At 41.1% G+C, this 21929-nt stretch overlaps 1 protein-coding gene across 1 annotated transcript in view; it reads left to right on the top strand.

Annotated features, from left to right (window-relative positions):
• Positions 1–20336, top strand: part of EIF5B (eukaryotic translation initiation factor 5B) — a 37725-nt gene extending 17389 nt beyond the window's left edge. The window contains exons 7-24 of the mRNA XM_014960234.1: positions 1253–1348; positions 2522–2608; positions 4055–4138; positions 6527–6822; positions 7387–7494; positions 7641–7751; positions 8641–8708; positions 9732–9873; positions 11368–11499; positions 12149–12331; positions 12449–12610; positions 14878–15009; positions 16465–16596; positions 16709–16785; positions 16909–17073; positions 18058–18196; positions 19099–19260; positions 20114–20336. Coding sequence (XP_014815720.1) covers positions 1253–1348; positions 2522–2608; positions 4055–4138; positions 6527–6822; positions 7387–7494; positions 7641–7751; positions 8641–8708; positions 9732–9873; positions 11368–11499; positions 12149–12331; positions 12449–12610; positions 14878–15009; positions 16465–16596; positions 16709–16785; positions 16909–17073; positions 18058–18196; positions 19099–19260; positions 20114–20221 — 2384 coding nt within the window. The 3' untranslated portion in view covers positions 20222–20336. The remainder of the gene's footprint in view (positions 1–1252; positions 1349–2521; positions 2609–4054; positions 4139–6526; positions 6823–7386; positions 7495–7640; positions 7752–8640; positions 8709–9731; positions 9874–11367; positions 11500–12148; positions 12332–12448; positions 12611–14877; positions 15010–16464; positions 16597–16708; positions 16786–16908; positions 17074–18057; positions 18197–19098; positions 19261–20113) is intronic.
• The last annotated feature ends 1593 nt before the right edge of the window (positions 20337–21929 follow it).

Below are 21929 nucleotides of genomic sequence, written 5' to 3'. Positions count from 1 at the left end.
AAAGCAGGTGGGCTGTGCTGCAGGTCTTGTCACACCAGTGATCCAGATCCCCTGGAATTAACTCATGTGCTCACTTAGGCAAGCGCGTTGTTTTGCCTCAAGTTAGTCCATGGGAGCAGTATATTATCCTCTCGTGTTTGCTTCAGGAAAAGGGTGTACAAGAGCTCTTCTGCTTTTCTGTCAAATATGATCTCTTTCCATTGCAATGAATTAAATGCACCCAATGTATTGTAAGCCCATGTCCCAGTTTGTTCCTGGTAACTTGCTTGTGGCTAAGGAAAGAAATAAATTCCTGGGTGCTGAGTATCCTTTTTTTTTGTATTTGTACAGAACACTGTCTGACACTCTGCTGGTAGGGTAAGACACTTTGCTGTAAGGGTAAGAATCTCTATAGCTAGTAAAATGTTTAGAGCTATTAAACATACGCAAATGCCATTTTTCTTCAGTCATTTCTATTGTTATTAAATCCTTCTAGTTGTGTGCTGCCACAATTGCATTTTTGTCATGTCTACACTGTAAATCATGCAGTACCTGAAGGAATTTTGAGTGTTTCAGAAGGTGCAGCTGTATTTAAATTATTAAACTGTATTTGCACCAAACTTCTGTTTTTAATTGAATCCCTTCCAACATTACAGTGCTGTCTTTCTGGTGAGGAGGAGATGAAGGTGATGAATTGAACCTGGCATTATTTTAATACCTAAAACCATCTTTGTTTTTAAACCCAACAAACAAAAAAGCCCCAACACTGGGCAAAAAGCAAAATACTATCTACTGACCAACCTTCAGCTTGTAAGAAGAGCTCTGCCTCTTAGCTGCTCCACGTTGTCCGAAACTAGGATAACTGGCAGACTGGTTTTAAGTGAGTTTTAGCAGAACTGACTTTAGGTTGACATGCTTGTAAACTTGAGGTATGTGTGTTCATGAAATCCTATGTAAGGACTTAGAACCTGGAGTATCAGGATCAGATTGATTTTTGGGTTTTTTTTGTTGTGTGTTTTTTTTTTTCCCCCATTAGTAATCTGACTTCTTTTTGAGAGCATTTGAAGTATCTGAAGAACTACACTTTGCTCAAGTTTTGCAGCTTTTGAAAATCAGACTTTTTAAAAGGATAAAACATGCATTGAACCTACTTCCCGTCTCTCCCTTCCTTCACCTTAGGGCAATTCTGGAAAACGTGTTCTCATTTAAACCAAAGCTTATGGTTAGTAATTAATCACCTGGATTTTCTTTCTAACAAATCTTTTTTTTTTAGGTGTTGAAGTGCCATCCAAAGACTCTGTGCCAAAGAAGAGGCCAATATATGAAGACAAAAAGAAAAAGAAGCAGCAGCAGACAGAAAACAAAGAAGGTGTGGTTTGCATATAGGAATGCTTAGTATATTAGTCACATTTCTGGAGGTGTTTGTGGAATAAATCAGCTAATCCTAAAGTAATTGCACTTCAGGGTGCCTCTGAGGTTCTTTTGACACCCCTGTCCCCATGTGCAAGTGCTGATGTCTTAGGGTCCTAAAGCTGTTTTGAAAACTGCTCATTTAGTCCTTTGTTTTGCAGTCTACTTGGCTGTTTTGGGTTTTTTTTCCCCCCTAACCTGGGTATTTTCTTTAGAATTTCTTAATGTTGGAGATGTACGGGATGTAAAGGCCTTTTGCTAATGTGGGGTTGAATGCTTTGTGTGCATACGTAGGTTAAATACAAGGTAGTGTAAGTAATAAGGACTTGTAATTAAGTTGGAGCTGATGGAACAATCCCCTTTCATCCTGGGACTAGTTTTTTAAGTTGGAGACAATTTGTTTGTTTTCTTGTGTATAAAACCAGTTTTCAGGGCATGAGTAGTTCAGAGAGTTTGCATTTTTCAAAACTTAGAATTTATTGTATTAGTTAGACATAGTGTGTTAGAATTTTTTGGTTTTGTACTTTGTGGTTTGTCTGTGGGCGTATTGCTGTGGCTTTTCTCAAGACTATTCCTTAGTTTAAACAAAACAAAACATGTTGAATCTGGAAAAAAACAACCAACCAGCTAAATAACAAAAAATGGCTACTTAGCACTTATGGAGTGTGTGTAAAGGATTGAGAAGAGTGCTTATCCAAAATGTATCAGAGATTTTTAAATATTTTTTTTTAATATGGAACAGTAGAGCAAGAATGAGTAGTTCATTAGTATTACTTCATTTTCTCTTCTCTTTTAAAGAAAATGAGGGATTTTTAAATATTCAAAAGCAACGATAATCCCCTTAGCCAATAATTGACCTGTTACATAAATCTGTTTAACTGCTTAGAAAGCCAAATGTTTTTTCAAATAAGCCACGTGCTCTAACTTTTGTTTTAGCTCAGTAAGTGGGAGTTCAGTTAGCTTGGTATTAAATAAACTCAGATTTCGTATGAAAAGCTTTGCTTGTAAAAAAAGGTGTATGTGTAAAAGCACAACTTAAAAATAGAACTTAAACGTGAAGCTGCTTGTGTAACTAAGTTGGTTTGCGCTTTAGAATAATGTAACAAAACAATTTGCTTTCTTGCAATTTCAGAAAGTGTGGAGGTAACTTCCCCAGCTGAAGATGCTGTAGAACTGGAAACACCAGTAAAAGAAGAGATTCCTCTTCCAGTAGAGCCAGGTTAGTAGTAATGCTAATAAACTTAAAACCCATAATAAGGCTGTGTGACAGTACTGCTTGGTAGGTATCATACCCTGTTGAATGGGGGCCAAGTGGCCATCCTCTTTTGAGGTAGGGTTTTTTTATTTTCCTAAGGGAAGGACTGATGGAATTTTATGGAATAAAAAGGTGTGGAGTGTCAGAATGAGACTGTAAAGGTCCCTTATTCTGAGCGGACTCCAGTGTTCAATTGGCTTAGGCAGCTATTTAAAATAAGTGCATTCAGTGTCTTGTGATTAGCTCCCTTGACTTCTCATTTGCTTTCTAAAAGGCTGTTTTGTGAGTGGTTAGATGGGGACAGGGGGCAAATATGCTGCTTCTAGCATTGACGCTGCAATATTCAGTGATTGTATTCTTGATTCCAAATGTTTTGCTTTCACAAGTGCTGGATGCAGTGGATGTGGGTTAGCTTGTCAAACTGAGTATTAGCATATCCAGTGATTGTTGCCCTCATTTTTGCCTACACACAGTATTACTTGTTTTGGCAAAATCACATAGTACTGGACTTCTTCCTCAGCATGAACTGTTTCAATCTGTACCCTTATTCTTAAGTCAGACAAACACTTACAAAATTTCCAGCTTTTTTGAGACCAAAGCTGAATGTGTACTCTAATTCTAGTTTGACTTATCTCTTGAAAGAGCAATTCCATTACCATGAAAGAGATGGGCTCACTGGTAGGACATTAGTTGCCAGTTAATATTCTATCAGTCTGGAGCTTACACTTCATTTCAAAGAGCTGAAATTTCATGACACTCCACGTGCTGCAACATATATATTAGTTAATGCCTCTTTTGGTGAGGGTTAAGAGTTTGCATTTCTCCATCTGTCTGTTATTAAGAGCTGCAGTCTCTTAATAAATCTGACTGAATTCCTGCTGAAATGAATATATTTAATGCTTCTGGAATCCATGGTATAATTACGTTAAGTCACCTGTGGAGCCCTAAAAAAGTTCCTTTTATAGACAGTTTGTTATTTTCTCACTAATTAAAAATAATACACTAACTTGTTTTCTTCTCTGCCACTTTGTTACACGTGGCTAAGTGTTAATTGGGCAGCTCCTTTCAAGGAAGGTGGTTGTTGTAGAGGTTTGTGTGGCATGCATTTTACAGGCACTTGCATGATATGCAGACAGGAACTAGATGAGTAGTTTAGCTGTGTCTTCCAAAAATATGTTTTGCTAGGCAAAGGTGCTAGCACTGTAAGATTTTGTGGAGAGAACTGAAGATTATTTCTTCAGTGTACAGTGATTTTGTTTAGGGAACACAGAGATAATTTGGTAGAACTATGGTAGCAGGAACCTTGTAAGTTGCAGTTGTCAGTTTGTCAAAGGAAGGGGCATCTAAAAATGTTGTATGTTGCTGGACTGTTTCTTTCTTTTCCTTTAACGTTGAATTTCTCCATTTCAGAAGAAAAGGAGGAAGAAGAAGAAACGGAAGATGGGGGTTTGGATGACTGGGAAGCTATGGTTAGTGATGAAGATGGAGAGAAAGGTGGGCATGTAAATACCAAATGGGTGCTTTTTTTCTGATTAAGAGATTTCTTTGTGCTGAGTCCTTTGTTTCTGTACATTGTTGTTTAACTCCAGCTGGCAGCGAGGACCACTGCAGCTGCTCACTTCCCAATGCACTCCCCCACCCAGTAAGGTAGGGAGAAAAGGAGGGGAAAGGGTAAAACCTCAAACTCATGGGTTGAGAAAATAACAATCATAATAATGGTAAAAGAACATACAAAATAAAGTAATGCAACACAAGTTGCCCTCGCCATCTGAGGATTGGTTGCCCAGCCAGTCCCCACCTGGTCTGGAGCAGTGATCCTGGATCCCTGCCCACCCCTGGCCAACCCCCATTTATAGACTGAGCATGACGTCTGCAGTATGGAATATTCCTTTTTGGCCAGCTTGTCCTGTCTATGCTCCCTCTCAGCTTCTATAGGAAGCCAAAAAAAGTCCTTGACTAATGTAAATATCGCCTAGCAACAACTAAAATAACGTGTTATCAACATTCCTCAACATTCTTCTCATACCAAATCCAAAACACAGCAGCTAGTAGAAAGAAAATTAACTCTATCCTAGCTGAAACCTGGATGTTGTAGAAAACAATGTTGTATTTGGATTCTCCCTCTGCCCCATTAGATAAATTGTGGGGCAAGTGTGATAAGAAATAGATACAAGATCCTCCTCTCAAAGGCAGAGCTTTCAGAACCTGCACAAATACTTCTCAAGAAGACCCTTTAGAAATACTCACATATGCAGTTATCACCTCAAATAAGTCAGTTGGGGTGGGTTTTTTTGGTCCATTTTTATGGGAGTAAAAATCCTCTCCTTTTAGTATGTGCTTAAACCACCTGTGGGAGTTTAGGGAAAGTTTTTACCTGATACTGTACTTCTGGTAACCATTACGAAGCCCTAACAGTTTCACGACACAAATCTGGCAACATCTAGGAGAGTATCTTTGAGACAAGTTCTCAAAGAAGTTTGGGGCTAAGACGGTGTGAAGCTTAGTGTGTGTGCATTATAGTAAGCTCTAAGTGCTTTCTTTATCTGCTTTTTTGAGAGGCAGATGTGGAAGAAAGGGAGGAATTGCCAGAACATTCACATAGCTGCAAGTGTATTCCAAAGCCCGTATTCCGTCTGCAGCCAACAGCAGTGTTTCTGGGGAAGCCAGAGCTGCACAAGAATGCAGGGATAACTTCTCAGGTGTTTTCTTCCAGTGGTGGAGCAAACCTTACTGCTGTGGACGTGGTGGTGCTGGTGGAAGTCTTATTGCTACGAGTCTTCCTGAATAGGATTTGATTACTGTTCTTAGCGCTTCCGTTATCTGTCTTCATTGTTTCTTAAGATCAAAGACTATTCGTCAAGTAATTTTTGACTAGCTCAGCCCTATTCTTCCAGCACATGTCCTTTGAAGTGTAATTCTTTATGTGCATGCATATATAGCAGTATGGATTCTATTTCAGCCCAGGTGTGTTCCTGTGGCGCTAGACTGTTCTACTTGGGATTTAGGGGCTGCTCACCTTCTCGGAAGCCTTATTTCACTCTGTTGCTGATGTCCTGGGGAGAGAATGTCATATCCCACTTCCTGCAGCTTGTATTTGAAGGACCTGCCAATGTGATCCAGAAAAAGTGTGTTCCTGGGAATTAGATTTAGCGTATTACTAAGCTGAGGGACTTCCAGCGTATCAAAGAAAAGTAACAAATCTCTAAGAGCAGTGAGCAGCTCTGTAAGGAAGAGAATGCGTGGCTTTAAAGTGTGTTTATTAGCTTGTCTTGTATGATTTCGAAAGTATGATAAATGGGAAGCTTTCAAAGAAAGAAAACTACTTTTTGGGAGTTGTTCTTGTTTGCTTATTGAAGAATTCCTCTGACAAATATTGATCTTCTCTGAACAGTCTATGAAAACCTTAAGGTGTAGAAGAGGTGTTAAGAGGTAGAGGAGACCATTTTTTCCAATTGTTACGTCAGCTTAAATGTACATTCCTGATCAGTATTCACAAATCCATATTGAGGTGAATTTGGAGCATTTTGGCGTTCTCTTTAAATGTGTTAGTACATTCATTCCTTTATGAAGCGCACACAGCTTTAAAGAATATCACTTTATCTGAATATGCACAAATGATTTCAAGCGTGTGCCGATAACATCATTCTTCCCCACACCCCAAACTCACTCTGCTTGTACAGATTCTAAACAAGTCAGCAGCTCTGAACACAAAACGCTGTTTTTATATTGAAAGTTGAAAAATGATCTTGACTGTCGCTTCTTGAATGGAACCTGCTCTCAGTCCTCACTCTTCTGTAGTAGTATGTTTTTGCCCTCTCTCCCACAACTGTGAATTAAATAGAGAATTTTTACTTTAGATTTTGATTTTATTTTTTTTGACAGAGAGCAAACCTGTCCACATTGAAGTCAAAGAACAAAATGAAGTGGAGGAAGAAGAGGAAGACGAAGATGAGGACGAGGAAGAAGAAGAAGAAAGTGAAGAATCTGAAGACAGCGAAGGGAGCGAAGATGAGGATGAAAAGACTTCAGATGAGAGAGAGGCAGACTCCCAAGCGATTGGAAAACAATCTATGGAAAAAAAGCTCAGCAAGGAAATTAGCTCTGATTCCGAGTACGACTCTGAGGATGACCGCACTAAGGAAGAGCGTGCTTATGACAAAGCCAAGCGGAGAATTGAGGTACTAAGATACAGCTCTATTTGAACAGCTGGACTCTCGTGTTGTATAAGAAACAACTTCATCTTCAGTTCATTGAAAGGCCTTTTAACCATAGTTGTCAAATTGATGACTGTGTCATGACTAATATTTAGGCAGGCCCAAAAATTGGGTTAATTAAGACCCTTGATCACAAAGAACGTGCACTTCAGTGTTGTTCCCCTCCACCTCTTCCCCTCCTGGAGAAAGAGGCTACTATTGTTTACAGATAGATATTTCAGAGTTTTAAAAGATGTACTTCCAAACTGTTCAACATTTCTTGTGGCTGCTAATGTCCTTCTTCAAAGTGTACCATCAACAAACCTACATGTTACTGGATATAATAACTTAGCCTACTAGACTGTAACCAGTAACAAACAAAAACCCCCTTTGCTGTTGTAATGTTTTGATTTGCCAAAAGAGGGATTGCAGACCTTAAATTGCCTTGAAAATTTAAGTCCCACAGTTAACTATGTTTTATATATGTAATAGAGGTGAGCTGTGGTTTGTGGTTTATACTTACCAATTTTTATGTGTCTTTTACCGTAGAAGCGACGAGCTGAAAACAGCAAAAATACGAACACTGAAAAGCTTAGAGCACCAGTTATCTGTGTCCTGGGGCATGTAGACACAGGCAAGACCAAAATTTTAGATAAGGTAAGATGTGGAATGTGAAGGTGCTGCCTGTACATCTTGTTTATGCATGTAGATTTTTTGGTTGAAAACAAAGAATTAAGTGTACTCAAAGAGATGACTTTCGTCTCTTACATGCAAGTATTTCTGGTCTTTTTTTTTGTCTTCAGCTCCGCCATACTCATGTGCAGGACAGTGAAGCTGGTGGTATCACTCAGCAGATTGGTGCAACTAACGTTCCCCTTGAAGCTATTAATGAGCAAACTAAGATGGTGAAAAATGTAAGTTATAGCACTTCAAAGCACTGTTTTTTAAAAAAATAATTAAATGTAAGCTAGTTGAGGCCTTGTGAGGTTTCCTGACAAGAGCAGATGTTTTTTTCCCCTCATATCTAATATTGGGGTTGATTTTCTTAAATTCCTTCCCTCCTCTCTGCCCCAAAGGGGAGGCTGTCTCATTTTTAAGTTTAGTTGGTATATTTGGTTTCAGCTAATGCATTGCCACTTCTTCAGAAAAATACACTAATACTCTGTTGTAGACAGTACACATTGCACATAAACTGCTTATTTGTTGATGTTTTGATTGTAAATTGAGACTTTTGAAACTTACCTTTTTACTGTGTGTGTTGAAATTGGGCCAATTCCTTGGTGATGAATTTTATTGAGTTGCAGAAATAGTAACTGTTCTGTGTTTCCTGATTTTATTGAGTTGCAGAAATAGTAACTGTTTCCTATTTTGGATACTGTATCCTATTTTGCTTGCAGCAGCAGCTGATTGAAAAACCTTGGTAGTGGTGGCTTTTTTCAAGGTTTCACTAAATCTATTAAAAATCTGAAGTCAGTGGCGAGGAGGAAATGATCAAGACAGGGATGATAAATCTCACTAGCTTGAACTGCTTTTTCCTATTTTTTTCCTATTTTTTTTCTGCCTTGTCTTACAAATTTTAGCTGAGCTTATGGCCACTTGATACCTAGGGGAATGCCCAGCATCTTTTTTTAATGTATATTGAAATGAGCTTTGACCGATTTGACTTATGGGAGTTGCTGGTGTTTCTTAAAATATTTATCTGGGTTTTTGAAGTGACGGCGGTCAGTAATGCTGCCAGCTCTTAGGGGTTTTTTATTTTACTTGTGTAATCTTTACAAGATGGCTAATATTTTGGAATGTTAGTTTGACAGAGAGAACATAAAAATTCCAGGCATGCTGATAATCGACACTCCAGGACACGAGTCTTTCAGGTAATGTTTTCTCACAATGCAGTACTTCCCAGAAGTGATGGCTAAAGCATCCGGATATATTTTTAACAAAGTCCTTTTTATATCTGGTTAATTGCTGACCTATGATTTAATTTTCTGTCTTTGTGACAATTGAGCCATGAGTATCTGAAAAAGCATGTAAATAACTCTACTCAATAGTTAATGTAAGTGGGAAGATGGAAGCAGGAACGTAGCTGGAGAAGAAAAGGTGAGGATTTCAGGTGACCTAAGCACTCTGCTATGAGAAATTAGAACTTATATTCTAGTCTCCATTTCATAGTGTCCCAGTGAAGGTAACTGAGTTGCACAAGTCAGGTGATTCCTAGCAGAGCTCATATGCAGTCTAGGAATGCCAGTGTCACACAGGCAAGCCACTAAATCAACTTTTAAGTATAAAACATGGTCTGCACAACTGTATTCACCGAGGGTAGTGCTCGGGTGAATTCCCCAAAGAGAAGGATTAAGACTCTGATGTGACACTGTTAAACATAAACCTCTGCAAGCACTGAAACGCCAGGTCTTGGGGCACTTGGTGATGTTCTGATCAGTTCCTTGGCATCATACCACTTACAGCTCTTCGCCTTCTAGCCAGGTTTTGTTTGGCACCAAAGATGCCCGATGATCTTATTAAACAATACTACATAAACACTAAAACACCTTGTTCAGGTTTTGCACTCCTGTATTTCACTGTAACCTTCTCAGTTCTCACTCAGAAAAAAAAAAATCAGAACATATCTTAACCTTTAAAAATATATAATGATAGGAAAACCCTTGGGATAATAGTAGTTTCTTATTTTTGCTTACACATGCTCTATTTTGTTAAATGGAATTTACGTAGTGTGATTTGAATATTTTTTGACACAGTTTATATTTGAGGGAAAAATAACAATCAGTTTTAGCTTTTTGTTGGTCAAATGTTGTTTGACGTGGTATTTGGTGTTTTCATTGAAGTTCCGTTGCTACGTGACTGATTTTCATATTTTTTTTTCTCTTTTAATGTCGCAGCAATCTAAGAAATAGAGGAAGCTCACTTTGTGATATCGCTATCCTCGTAGTTGACATCATGCATGGTTTGGAGCCCCAGACAATTGAATCGATAAATCTGTTGAAATCTAAGAAATGCCCCTTTATAGTAGCTCTCAACAAGGTAAGACAGCTTTTCACTCCAGTAAGTGTGCTTTTCTGCTCTGGTAGCGTATTTGACATCTGCCAAGTTTTTTTTCTTCCATGAACTTGAATTGTTTGTGTAAAACCTGAAGCAGTGGTTCTTAGATCCTCTATGTTGCATATTTCATGTCCTTGATACCCCAATGGCTTTACAGGAGTTTTGCAGAACAATCTGTTTGTTCTTCTTGGAGTCCTTCCTGATAAGTTTCTTTACCTTATGCAGCTTCCGTATCTGGTTCACACGTCTGGAAGTTGTGCTTTGGCTGTGGGTCTGTCTTGCACCTACTCACATGGATTTGTGTGCATTTTCTGATAAAATGGACAGACAAGCTTCATGTTGAAAAGTCTTACATCATTTTAGCTACTGATACTTGTTAGTTGGACACGAAGACAAGTGCTGGCTTTTAAGCCCATGGAACAGTAATATGTTGATCACTGGTGGGAAGTACTTCAGGCTCTGCATTATTAAATAGGAAAGCCAGTGATTTTCAGCCTTGTTTTTAGAAACCCTGTACATGAGAAATTACACTGGCTGTCTGTGATGACTTAAATGTTTGTTCATTACTTAATGAATTATAATAAGGAATTTACTTGTGTCCAATGAGTTTGGATGCTATCTGACATGCTGACAACTTACAGAAGGGTACTCGTGCAGTGTAGAAATTGCTGCATACTTTAAAAAACGGAAAGAGCATTAAGATTTAAGGTGGTTGGAACTGAGGAGGCCATTATCTCATTGCTGAAAACAACTGTTTTTAAAAAAGACTATTTGATAGAGAGATGGTGAGCTCTACAGTGAGCCCGAGATCATAAATAGCCAAAAGTTCTCAAATTCCAGGTTATAGCTCTATCATTTCACTAGGTTATAATCCATTTTATAAAGATGTAGTTTTGACTTGTACAGCAAATGTAATAGTTTCTTGGACTAAGTCTGTCTGGCTTTGAAAACTTACTTGGGGAACTATTCTGGAGTCTGCAGTTGTGGCTTTTGAACAACCTCCTTGCGATCCGTTCTCTGTAGCAACATGGGAAAAGGTCCAAATTCACCAATTTTAGAAGTTCTTTGTAAAACTAGTACAGTCTCTTTTCAAAAGAACCCACAACCCTTCATTTAGTGTTTTTGAGCTTTTTGGGTATGTGAAGCTATATGTGGGTCTCTTCTTAATGTTTTACCTTAAACTTGATGTAATTAAGGTATATAAACTTCTCCCATATGAACCTAGATTACTATAGCTTGCATTTTTTTAAACCTGAAATAATATTGCTATTGTGAAATACTGTCCAACACTGGGTAAATACATAAACACAGAGAAATATAGCAGCTACAGCAAATAAAAAGATTTAATTTGATTACTGGAGCAAATAAATGGCTAGCTATGTTCGCTGGTAAAGTATTTCTCTTGGATGATGTGGCATAAGCATAAAGACGCCCTTTATTAAGCTGCATAAGATGACATATTACTGTATTTTCAAGATTGATAGGTTGTATGACTGGAAAAAAAGTCCAGATACAGATGTAGCTGTCACCTTAAAGAAGCAGAAAAAGAATACAAAAGATGAATTTGAAGAACGTGCAAAAGCTATCATAGTGGAATTTGCAAAACAGGTAGGCTGGAATATTCAGGGTTCTTTGGTTAACAAAAGTGATAGTCAAGATGGTGGGTGGGTGGTAAGGTTTGGGGGGCTGGTGGCTTTGGTTTTGTTTTTCTTTACCCAAAACAACTTGAAATATGAAGAAAATTGTCTCATCCCTTCTGACACATTGCTGTTTACCTCTCATAAACTGAACTTTGTTATTGTTAAATTAATCTCTTTTAGCTGCTCTATCCTTAGAGTGCTAGTTTGGAGAAAAGTAGCAGCTAATTGCTGTGTGTGGTCAGTGGAGTGGTGAAGAGCAGATGAAGTGTTCTGTCCTATTCTTTCTCTCTTTGGGAATTGCCCGAGAGAATCCTATCTGTCTCCTGTTCCCTTGGATGCTGGCAGGGCAGGAATCACATCAGTTCTGGGAACTGCTGTTGGCGCTGTGGAATGCTGTCTAGAAGCTAGATGTGGCAATTAGCTTTGCAGAGTTATCCCATCCTGCTTCCAAGAGGGGCTTGAGGCTTCGTGTTCCGTAGCTTAATGTCAGTAGCAATGGGCTTTTTAAAAAAAATGGGATTTTAAAAACGCAATAGTAATTGATTGAGGCTGAATGTTATTGTTAATACTGATGCATATATATGTTTTTCCCTGTGTAACTATTGATCTGATTCCAGGGTTTGAACGCTGCCTTGTTTTATGAGAATAAGGATCCCCGCACTTTTGTTTCTCTGGTACCTACCTCTGCTCACACAGGGGATGGCATGGGAAGTCTGATAGCTCTTCTTGTTGAGCTCACACAAACTATGCTGACCAAGAGGCTGGCCGAGTGTCAGGAGCTGAGAGCTCAAGTCATGGAGGTAATTCAGCAGCTGTTCTTTCAAATTCATCTAGAAAGTTCCCCCCTTCCTTCTAGTAAAAAAGGTGTGTTTGAAATACTTAAATAAGGAGTAACTTCTTTCCCCCCTTTCATCCAGGTTAAAGCACTGCCAGGCATGGGCACTACCATAGATGTTATTTTGATTAATGGACGCCTAAAAGAAGGAGACACGATTATTGTTCCCGGAGTAGAAGGTCCTATAGTAACTCAGATTAGAGGTCTTCTGCTGCCTCCTCCTATGAAGGAGCTACGAGTTAAGGTATGGAAACTGGCTAGTGTATTGACACTTACAGAAATAGAAAAAAAATTAAAGTTTTTAATCAAAAGTGAGAATGTAGTAGAGTGCTGTTACATTAGCAGTATCTGAGGATGACTTAAAAGAGAAGATGGTGCACGTCTAGTGTTTTTGTGAAGGTACTGGTAGCTACCTATTGGTGTGTCTGTTCTAACAGCAGCAAAGAAAAGGATGGAGGAGTCACCTTGCAGGGCAAGATGGGCATGCTTTAATGAGGGGTTCAAACCTGTGGCTGTGTGAGAGGGAGAGAGCCCTTCAATGCAAATTGCAGTCTACTAGTACTGTGACTTCTGAGTTAAAGTGTATGTTATTAGTAAAAGTGGGCTTTTTTAATAACAAAAATCTTACACGCTTAGGAATTCACTTGTTGGCTTTTCTCAAATCTGAGTAGTTGGTGAGTGGTGATGACCAGGACCTGTGTAGAATCTGCAGCCTTTTGTCATTTTCAGGTGCTCTTGGAGGTTTTGCTGCCCTACTTTTGATAGACTGGGGAGAGAGATTGAATTTGAGATCCTGCCTGTATTGCTTTCCATGAAAGGCAGAGGAGAGCCACAGAAAGAAAAGGCTATAAATACATTAATACATATGTATTAATATTAATACATATATTTCAAAGATGATGAAAAAAGCTGCTCTGATTTTCCTGTTTAAAAGGGAAGAAGTGTCTGCACATCTTTGCTTAAGGCAAAGAAAGCCATGCTAGGTGAAGGTAATAGGACAGACTTTAAATGTTTGGTTTAGTGTGGGGGTCCTAATCTAAGGCCATAACAGCTTCATTTCATTGGAGAACTGTCCACCTGCAGGTCGCTGGAGTCCTTAGTGTTTAGTTGAGTTCCTCCCTGCAAACTTAGAAACCATGAAACCTCGTAAAGTAGTACTAATAACTGCTGGGCCTGGGTTGACGTTGGCGTTGACTCTCTGTTGTGAGACCATCGTGGCCTCAGAGGTGCTGAAGGATGCAATATTGACGTTGATGTGGAGTCTTGAGGAAGGGCTTCCTGGCTTGCTTTAAATAGGGAGACAAGAGCCACTCTCTGGCTTTGTCTCATCAGCTGTGGGGTAGGACACTTGCCTTGGAGAATCTAAGTCAGTTCCCGCTCTGGAGCGCAGCTTTACTGTCAGAACTTGTTCAGGTTATGTTCTCTGCTTTGTTGGAAGCTGTTGAATATATTCTGGTTCCATAAGGAATGAATTGAAAGCATTTCTATTTGTTTCCCTTTATTCAAAGCAGAAGATAAACTGGTGTGTGACACTCTTATGAGATTGAAGGGTGGGTTTTTTTGTGGGACTGAATAGCAACAGAACAGATCACAGGTTCATCTCAACAAAATCTTCAGATGAGTTTCTGCACGTTGGTGGGAGATGGGGTATAGAGCACCAGCAACATGATGGACACTGGATTTGGGAATCTTTAGCTGAGAAAGTGGATCTAGGGGAGTTGCATTTTTTTTTTGATGTAGGCAATGAGGGTATCTTTCGATTCAGCCTGTGGGGAATTGTTACCCTTGAAGTAAGACCCAAATTTTGGGGTGGAGGGCTAAAGAATTGAGGCTTGCAGGAACAAAGTGCTTGCTGAGGAATGAAGCTGCCTTGTGGTTTCAAGAAAAGGCTGAGACAACTCCTAAACAAAAGAAATGAAGAAACAAACCAGAAAATCTCTCCAATGTTGATTTAAAGGTCTTCAGAAATAACTGCTGGTATGATGCCTTAGAGCCGTGCCCTGAGTGAGGGGAGATCTTTGAAGTTCCCCTGGGTGGGGAGGAGCACCTGGGAAATCAAGCATGGAGCTGTGTACAGGAGAAGGCAGGTCTCCAGTGGGAGAATGAGACAGCTCTTCCTTCACAGAGCCTTGGGCCCTATCAACTGAGCTTTAGTGCTTCAGTTAAGCTGTTGGCATCTTCCCCTTCTCTATGGGCCTGGATTTTTGGGGTGGTTTTTTTTCAGTGAGCAGCTGCCTATCACTGCTTGGTCTTTTTCTGGCCACCTCTGTTTTTAGATGATTCCCTCTACCCTGTCTCCCTCGGGGAAGGTGGGTATCTGAAGGGAGAGGAGCAGACTGAAACGTGCAAATGCAAAATAGAGAAATCCCTGATGAAAGATGGGAGCTGCTGGATTCACTGTCACACTCTGCTGTGCTGCCTGGTGGCGAGTTCTGTAGCTGCTCCACACTGCTTTGTGTTGCTGTGTAGCGTCTCCATGAACTCGTTGCTATTGTGTCTTCTCCTTTTCAGAACCAGTATGAAAAGCACAAAGAGGTCGTCGCTGCTCAAGGTGTGAAGATTCTTGGGAAAGATTTGGAAAAAACCCTGGCCGGTTTGCCGTTGCTTGTAGCTCATAAAGAGGATGAAGTCCCAGTCCTCAAGGTGAGATGGCTAACGCTGAAATAAGAAACAAACTGAGGGCAACTGAGTTCTGTGGTGATGAAGCTCATTCAGATGTTGAGAGCTCAGTGGGCGAGTAACTTGCTTTTTTTGGTTGTATTTTAAAATAATATACATGTCATATAATATATGTAACGTATGTTACAGTAACATGCTGTAGCCATGTGATGAAGCATCAGTGTGCTGATGTTTTCAGTATCTTGACCCTTAGCTTTTCCCTGGTATTTTGCTGGGGTCTCCCTGCTGGAGAATAGGGTTTGAAAACAATTATCATAGTGTAGTTTGACTATATGTTAATTACAGATTTGGTACTTGCAGTAATTTATGCATATGTTTTGATTAAATTATATTAGGCAAATACCTGCTAGTGGAGTTCCTCAAACTATCATAATTGCAATACTGATTCAAGACTCATGTAGCAAATTTCTGTTGTGGCTTACACTTTAAAAATGGCAAAGGAAAGAACGCAGCTATCTTAAAACCAAAATTGAGATGTTCCTGTTCTCCAACATCAGGAAGGGAGTTTAAAAAGGAAACTCACATGTTGATAGTTTATTTGTAACCATAGTTTTACTTTGGCCTTCTGTCTACTTATCTTTGCCCCCAAAGGGAGGTTAATCTTTTAGGTCCTCCAAACACAGACCTTTTTTTCTGGGTACATATGAGTACGTATGTGGAGTGTATGAGTAGCAGATATGTGAGTGCTTAAAGTAAATGGCATCACCCATTCATCTGGCAAAGATTGAGGGTTTAAAAGGCATGGCCTCTTAAAAAAATGGATTTTTTTTTTTAACTTCTCTGAAACTTCTCCTTTGTATCCTCTGTTTTATACCTAGGCTTAAAGAGTGTTCAGAGTCCTTTCCAGCTCACGGTTTCAGGGGTGTCTGCTTTCATTGCTGATGCTCCCTTAGGCAGCCAGAACTATGGCCACAGACTGTGGGGTGTGTGTTCCACTCGGCCAGTCCCACCAGTGGAAACTTAGAGCACCGGGGAGGGCAGTGTCTATTCTGCAGCGAAATGTTACTAACTCCCAAGATGGGCATCTGCTTTCTGTTACACGATGGCTGCCTTGCAAAATCCCCGAGTCTAGTTCAGGTCAGAGTTTTCCACTGCCAGACGCAGCAGCAGCCTGTCACGGGGCTGCGTGTGACCTGTGCTGCAAGTCTGTGAGCTGGGACCTACCCGTGTGGCTGTCACCTCCTTTCAGCAGCTTACCAACAGAAAAACTTTGTACCCTGAGGCATAAGCAACAATAGAACTAAAACTTGCTTTTTTTTTTTCTCTCCTTTTTTTTTTTTTTTGTTTGAACACCGCTTTAGGTTCAGCTGCAGTACACTGTTCCTCTGATCTTTTATGTTCCTGAGCAGATGTCTTTCATTAATTTATGGAAAACTTGCTTTTTTTTTCTCTCCTTTTTTTTTTTTTTTCACCCTCAAGGATGAACTAATACATGAACTGAAGCAAACACTGAATGCAATCAAGCTAGAAGAGAAAGGTGTTTATGTCCAGGCTTCTACTTTAGGCTCTTTAGAAGCATTACTTGAATTTCTTAAAACATCAGAAGTGCCAGTAAGTACTTCTGGGCTGTCTCTGATGCTGTTGTTTCTACAGTTTAGTTCATAACTGTTTCCTTTTGGCTGAGAGGTTAGTGACTGATTTGTGTGGCTTTCCTCTTCAACAGTATTCAGGAATTAATATAGGTCCTGTCCATAAAAAAGACGTGATGAAGGCATCGGTGATGTTGGAGCACGACCCGCAGTAAGTAACTTCTTTGCTTTTTAGGATGTTGATAAATGGGTGGGGGTGTTTCAGGGGTGCCCCCTCCTTAGTTTGGGTTCTACGGTCCATCTAATAAACTGTTTGACTTATTTTTCCTTCCAGATACGCAGTCATTCTAGCGTTTGATGTGAGGATTGAACGCGATGCACAGGAAATGGCTGACAGTTTAGGAGTTCGAATTTTTAGCGCTGAAATAATTTATCATTTATTTGATGCCTTCACAAAGTATAGACAAGACTACAAAAAGCAGAAACAAGAGGAGTTCAAGTAAGTAAGAGCAATCCCCTTCTGGATGTTTCCCAAATAACATTGTCTCTTAATTGTCTTACCGTAAATGAAAATTGCCTTAACTTCTTGGTTCCATATTATTATTTAGCACGTATTTCTGATGGGAAGGAAGGAAAGGAGGAAGAGGATAGGACAGTAACTCCAGTCTAAATTGTTTACATCTGGGATTAGGCTCACCAGGGTGAGAGCTGTGAAACAGTTGATTTAGCTAAAAGGTAAAGATAAGATCTTTTAGCTAAGATTTAGCTAAAATTATCACGGAATACGGAGTGTTCTTACTATGGGTGGCTTTGTGTTGTGTACTTGGCTTCTGTTCCTCGTCTGTGACAGATGGGTCAGTCTTGCAGAGTTAAGAAAACAAAACGAGAGGGATTTGGATTCTGTTGTTTCATATTTATGCAATTCCAACATATAGAGCTTAATTCTGACGGCAGTAATGTGACTATGCAATCATTTAAGAATTTATAGGGAGCCAAAATTAATTGTCATTGGCTGATTCTCAGTGAAGTAAGGACAGACAAAGTAAAAGAAAATGTATTTCATTTCATATCGATCCCAATTTGCCTTTGTTTGCCTCAGCATTTGAACATATTTTTCACTTCACAAAGATCTTGAATTTTTGGAGTCCCTGTGATGGGTTGAGGCAATAATGTTTCTATTCCTGTGCTCTTCTGAGACTATAATTATACTGTGAAATTACTGTTCTTTTGGTCTTAGTTGACTGCCCAAGCCAGTCAAAATACAATCCATGCCGGCCGTGCTTGACTATTGTTCCCTGGAGTTTTTGAAGATCAAGTATTGACTAGAAGCAGTAAGACTGGAAAAGAGTTTTTTCTTGCTTGATTTCTCCCCAAGCGACACTCCCGGAATAAACACCCAAGAAGCGTGGGAGAAGGCAGAAGTGTTAACGTGCACACTGTTCCAACACCTCTTCCAAAATGCCTTTTCTTTGTCATCTTCCAGGCACATAGCAGTATTTCCTTGCAAGATGAAGATACTCCCTCAGTTCATTTTCAACTCTCGTGACCCAATAGTGATGGGTGTGGTGGTGGAGGCCGGCCAGGTGAAGCAGGGGACGCCCATGTGTGTACCCAGCAAAAACGTAAGTAAGAGTCTCTTCTCAGGGGAGTTTGATCTGCCTCAGGAGTTCCTGGGATGATGCAGCAGGAGACACTTGCACGCCTTTCCCTGGTGCACAGAGTTTTGGTAGGAGACAGGATTCAGACTTGTAAATGGAGTCTCTTTCCTGGTGATCAGCCATCGCGCTGTTCTCTGCTGGAGCAAGGCCTGTAGGAGGCCACGGCCTCCAGCCTGCCCCAGCACCCTGCCAGTCAACCTCCCTTTCTGTCCTGCTACAATTTCTGGATTGTGATATGAAGTAATGAGCAAAATTGTCATTCCTGGTAGCTAATAAGGGGGGAAGTCAACTCCTGATGTCTGATATCCCAGATGAACTAGATGGATGGCTACTGAGGGGACACCTTATCGCTCTGTACAAGTACCTGAAAGGAGGGTGTAGAGAGGCGGGCATCGGTCTCTTCTCCCAAGTTACAGACGATAGGACAAGGGGTAATGGCTTCAAGTTGCACCAGGGTATGTTTAGACTGGACATTAGGAAACAATTCTTCACAGAGAGAGTGGTCGGGCATTGGAACAGGCTGCCCAGGGAGGTGGTTGAGTCCCCATCCCTGGCTGTGTTTAAGGGACGTTTAGATGTGGTGTTGGGGGATATGGTGTAGGGGAGAACTTTAGAGTAGGGTGGATGGTTGGACTTGATGATCCCGAGGGTCTCTTCCAGCCTAGATGAGTCTGTGTGTGATTCTGTGTGTGCCTCTGCCCTCCTTCTGTACCATGTGCTTACAGTGCAGTGTTTTCTGAGGTGGCTGCTCCCGTAGCTCAGTGCTTCGTCCCCAGCAAGTCCCTAGATACAAACAGGAATTCAGAGAGGAGCGTGTTTGCAGAGGTGTTGTGGATGTGTATTACAGCTGCTTCGTTGTGTTACAGTTTGTTGAAATCGGAATAGTTACAAGTATTGAAGTGAACCATAAACCAGTGGAGGTTGCAAAAAAAGGCCAAGAAGTATGTGTTAAAATAGAACCTATTCCTGGTGAATCACCGAAAATGTACGGGCGACATTTTGAAGCAACAGATATCCTCGTCAGCAAGGTAAGAGCAGCTGCCTTTTGGAGGGGGCTTATGAGATGGGGAAATGTTGCATGAGGCCTGAGAAACAAACTCTAGGAACCTTCTGTCAGAGAGCAGCAGACACTCCACATGGTGTGTGGAGCAGTTCAGCCGAGTCTCCCTGTCGCCTTGTTTTGAGGTTTGTTAGTGGTTGTCCCTCAAGAGGGCTGACAGAATGATGTTCCGCAGCTAAAAATACCTTGTGGCTTATTGCACCCGAGAGGGTAAAATGCTAAATGAGCTATTTGCATACGGGTGTATGTAGCTGGTGCCCAGAGCAGCTTAGCAGGCCCCCATGGCATTACAGCGTCACTGTGTTTGCCTGGTTTTGAAATTGGGCAATAACAGCAATCCTTCAGTTGCTCCAATGCCGGAATGCTGGGCTTGGATGAGGAGATGAGCCCTTGCTCAGTTTTCTGGGGTCAGAAGCAAAGCCACAGCTCTCTGCATTTCCAACTGCTGTAGTTACCATGTTGGGAGATGCCCCCTGCTACTCACGTGCTCTGGGGGCTTGTCCCCATGAACAGGGGGCAAGTAGCCACAGGGGCTTCTCAGGTGGAGATGCTGGGCCTTGAGGGGTGGTGCTAGTGCTGTGGGCTCTGGGGGAAGCAGGAGATCCTCTCTGGTCACAGGCTTTTATCTCACTGCAAGATGGTCTGTGCTTCTGCAGTCTCTGAAGACCAGGTAAGGGACATGAGGAGCAAGGAAGGGAAAGGGATGGGATGGGTCACGCAGCAGATCAGAAGCAAAACTGGGATTAGAAGGAGCCTTCCCGCTGTGCAAACCGGTGCCCTTTCTTCAGCCATTATTAAAACTTGTCTGTCTTGTGTTGCAGATCAGCCGTCAGTCCATCGATGCTCTGAAGGACTGGTTCAGGGACGAAATGCAGAAGTCTGACTGGCAGCTTATAGTAGAGCTGAAGAAAGTGTTTGAAATCATCTAGATAATAACTTTTTACAGCAATGGGGAGGCAGGAATAAACGCACTCTTCCTGTTCTAATAGTTACCAACAAAGTCCTATATTGAAGACAGTGTTGGATATATGTGTGGGAGGAAAATAGGAATGATGTTCCGCAGCTAAAAATACCTTGCGGCTTATTGCACCCGAGAGGGTAAAATGCTAAATGAGCTATTTGCATACGGGTGTATGTAGCTGGTGCCCAGAGCAGCTTAGCAGGCCCCCATGGCATTACAGCGTCACTGTGTTTGCCTGGTTTTGAAATTGGGCAATAACAGCAATCCTTCAGTTGCTCCAATGCCGGAATGCTGGGCTTGGATGAGGAGATGAGCCCTTGCTCAGTTTTCTGGGGTCAGAAGCAAAGCCACAGCTCTCTGCATTTCCAACTGCTGTAGTTACCATGTTGGGAGATGCCCCCTGCTACTCACGTGCTCTGGGGGCTTGTCCCCATGAACAGGGGGCAAGTAGCCACAGGGGCTTCTCAGGTGGAGATGCTGGGCCTTGAGGGGTGGTGCTAGTGCTGTGGGCTCTGGGGGAAGCAGGAGATCCTCTCTGGTCACAGGCTTTTATCTCACTGCAAGATGGTCTGTGCTTCTGCAGTCTCTGAAGACCAGGTAAGGGACATGAGGAGCAAGGAAGGGAAAGGGATGGGATGGGTCACGCAGCAGATCAGAAGCAAAACTGGGATTAGAAGGAGCCTTCCCGCTGTGCAGCCTGGTGCCCTTCCTTCAGCCATCATTAATACGTGTGTGTCTTGTGTTGCAGATCAGCCGTCAGTCCATCGATGCTCTGAAGGACTGGTTCAGGGACGAAATGCAGAAGTCTGACTGGCAGCTTATAGTAGAGCTGAAGAAAGTGTTTGAAATCATCTAGATAATAACTTTTTACAGCAATGGGGAGGCAGGAATAAACGCACTCTTCCTGTTCTAATAGTTACCAACAAAGTCCTATATTGAAGACAGTGTTGGATATATGTGTGGGAGGAAAATATGTGGATAAAATGTTTTCCATGAGAAACCAAGAAATTTACACTGGTTTGACAGTGGTCAATTTACACGTTCCCATGGTTCCAATGTGCCTGTTCACCTCTCCTACTGCCCTTCCTAATACTGGCTGCTGTTTTAAAGTTTGCCCTTCCTTCTCTTACACCTTCCTTCCACCCTCTTTCCCTCCCTCTCTCCAAAAGAAAATAAAATAAATTGAATTTTTATTACAGAACTAAAGCTCTTTCACTTTTATACTGATGAGATCAGTACTGCAGTATTTGATTAACCAAGCTTCTGCAGACTTTGTGATTCTTGGGACATTTTTGATGTAAGAAGTACTTCTTTATTTATGCATACCTCTTCCCTTGACTCTCTTTTCCAACATTCTTCTGCTTTGTGCCTATAGAAATTTTTTTAAATAGAAAATTAGGCAATTGGATATTTCTGTATTTGCTTTGTGTGAAAAAAAACTGATGTAAAGCATAGTTGGCCGCCTTTTACTGCTTGTACAGTTCATGAAAGTCGACCTGTAATCATTATAACGCAGAGCCGCAAATAAAGGAGATGGACATAGTAGCCCATGTGTTTCACAGTTTGCTTCAATGATCAGAGTTTCACTTCATGGGCTGAGACAGGTGTGGAAATGCCAGGTGGAGGTTTCCCTCTCCGGGCTTGGCAAAGTAAGGGAGGTGTGTTCCAGCAAAGGT

The sequence above is a fragment of the Calidris pugnax genome, unplaced genomic scaffold (genome assembly GCF_001431845.1).
Source record: "Calidris pugnax isolate Ruff unplaced genomic scaffold, ASM143184v1 scaffold188, whole genome shotgun sequence".
NCBI classification, from domain to species: domain Eukaryota; kingdom Metazoa; phylum Chordata; class Aves; order Charadriiformes; family Scolopacidae; genus Calidris; species Calidris pugnax.
The sequence above is the reverse complement of the archived record's forward strand: the minus strand, read 5'-3'. Positions and strand labels throughout refer to the sequence as shown.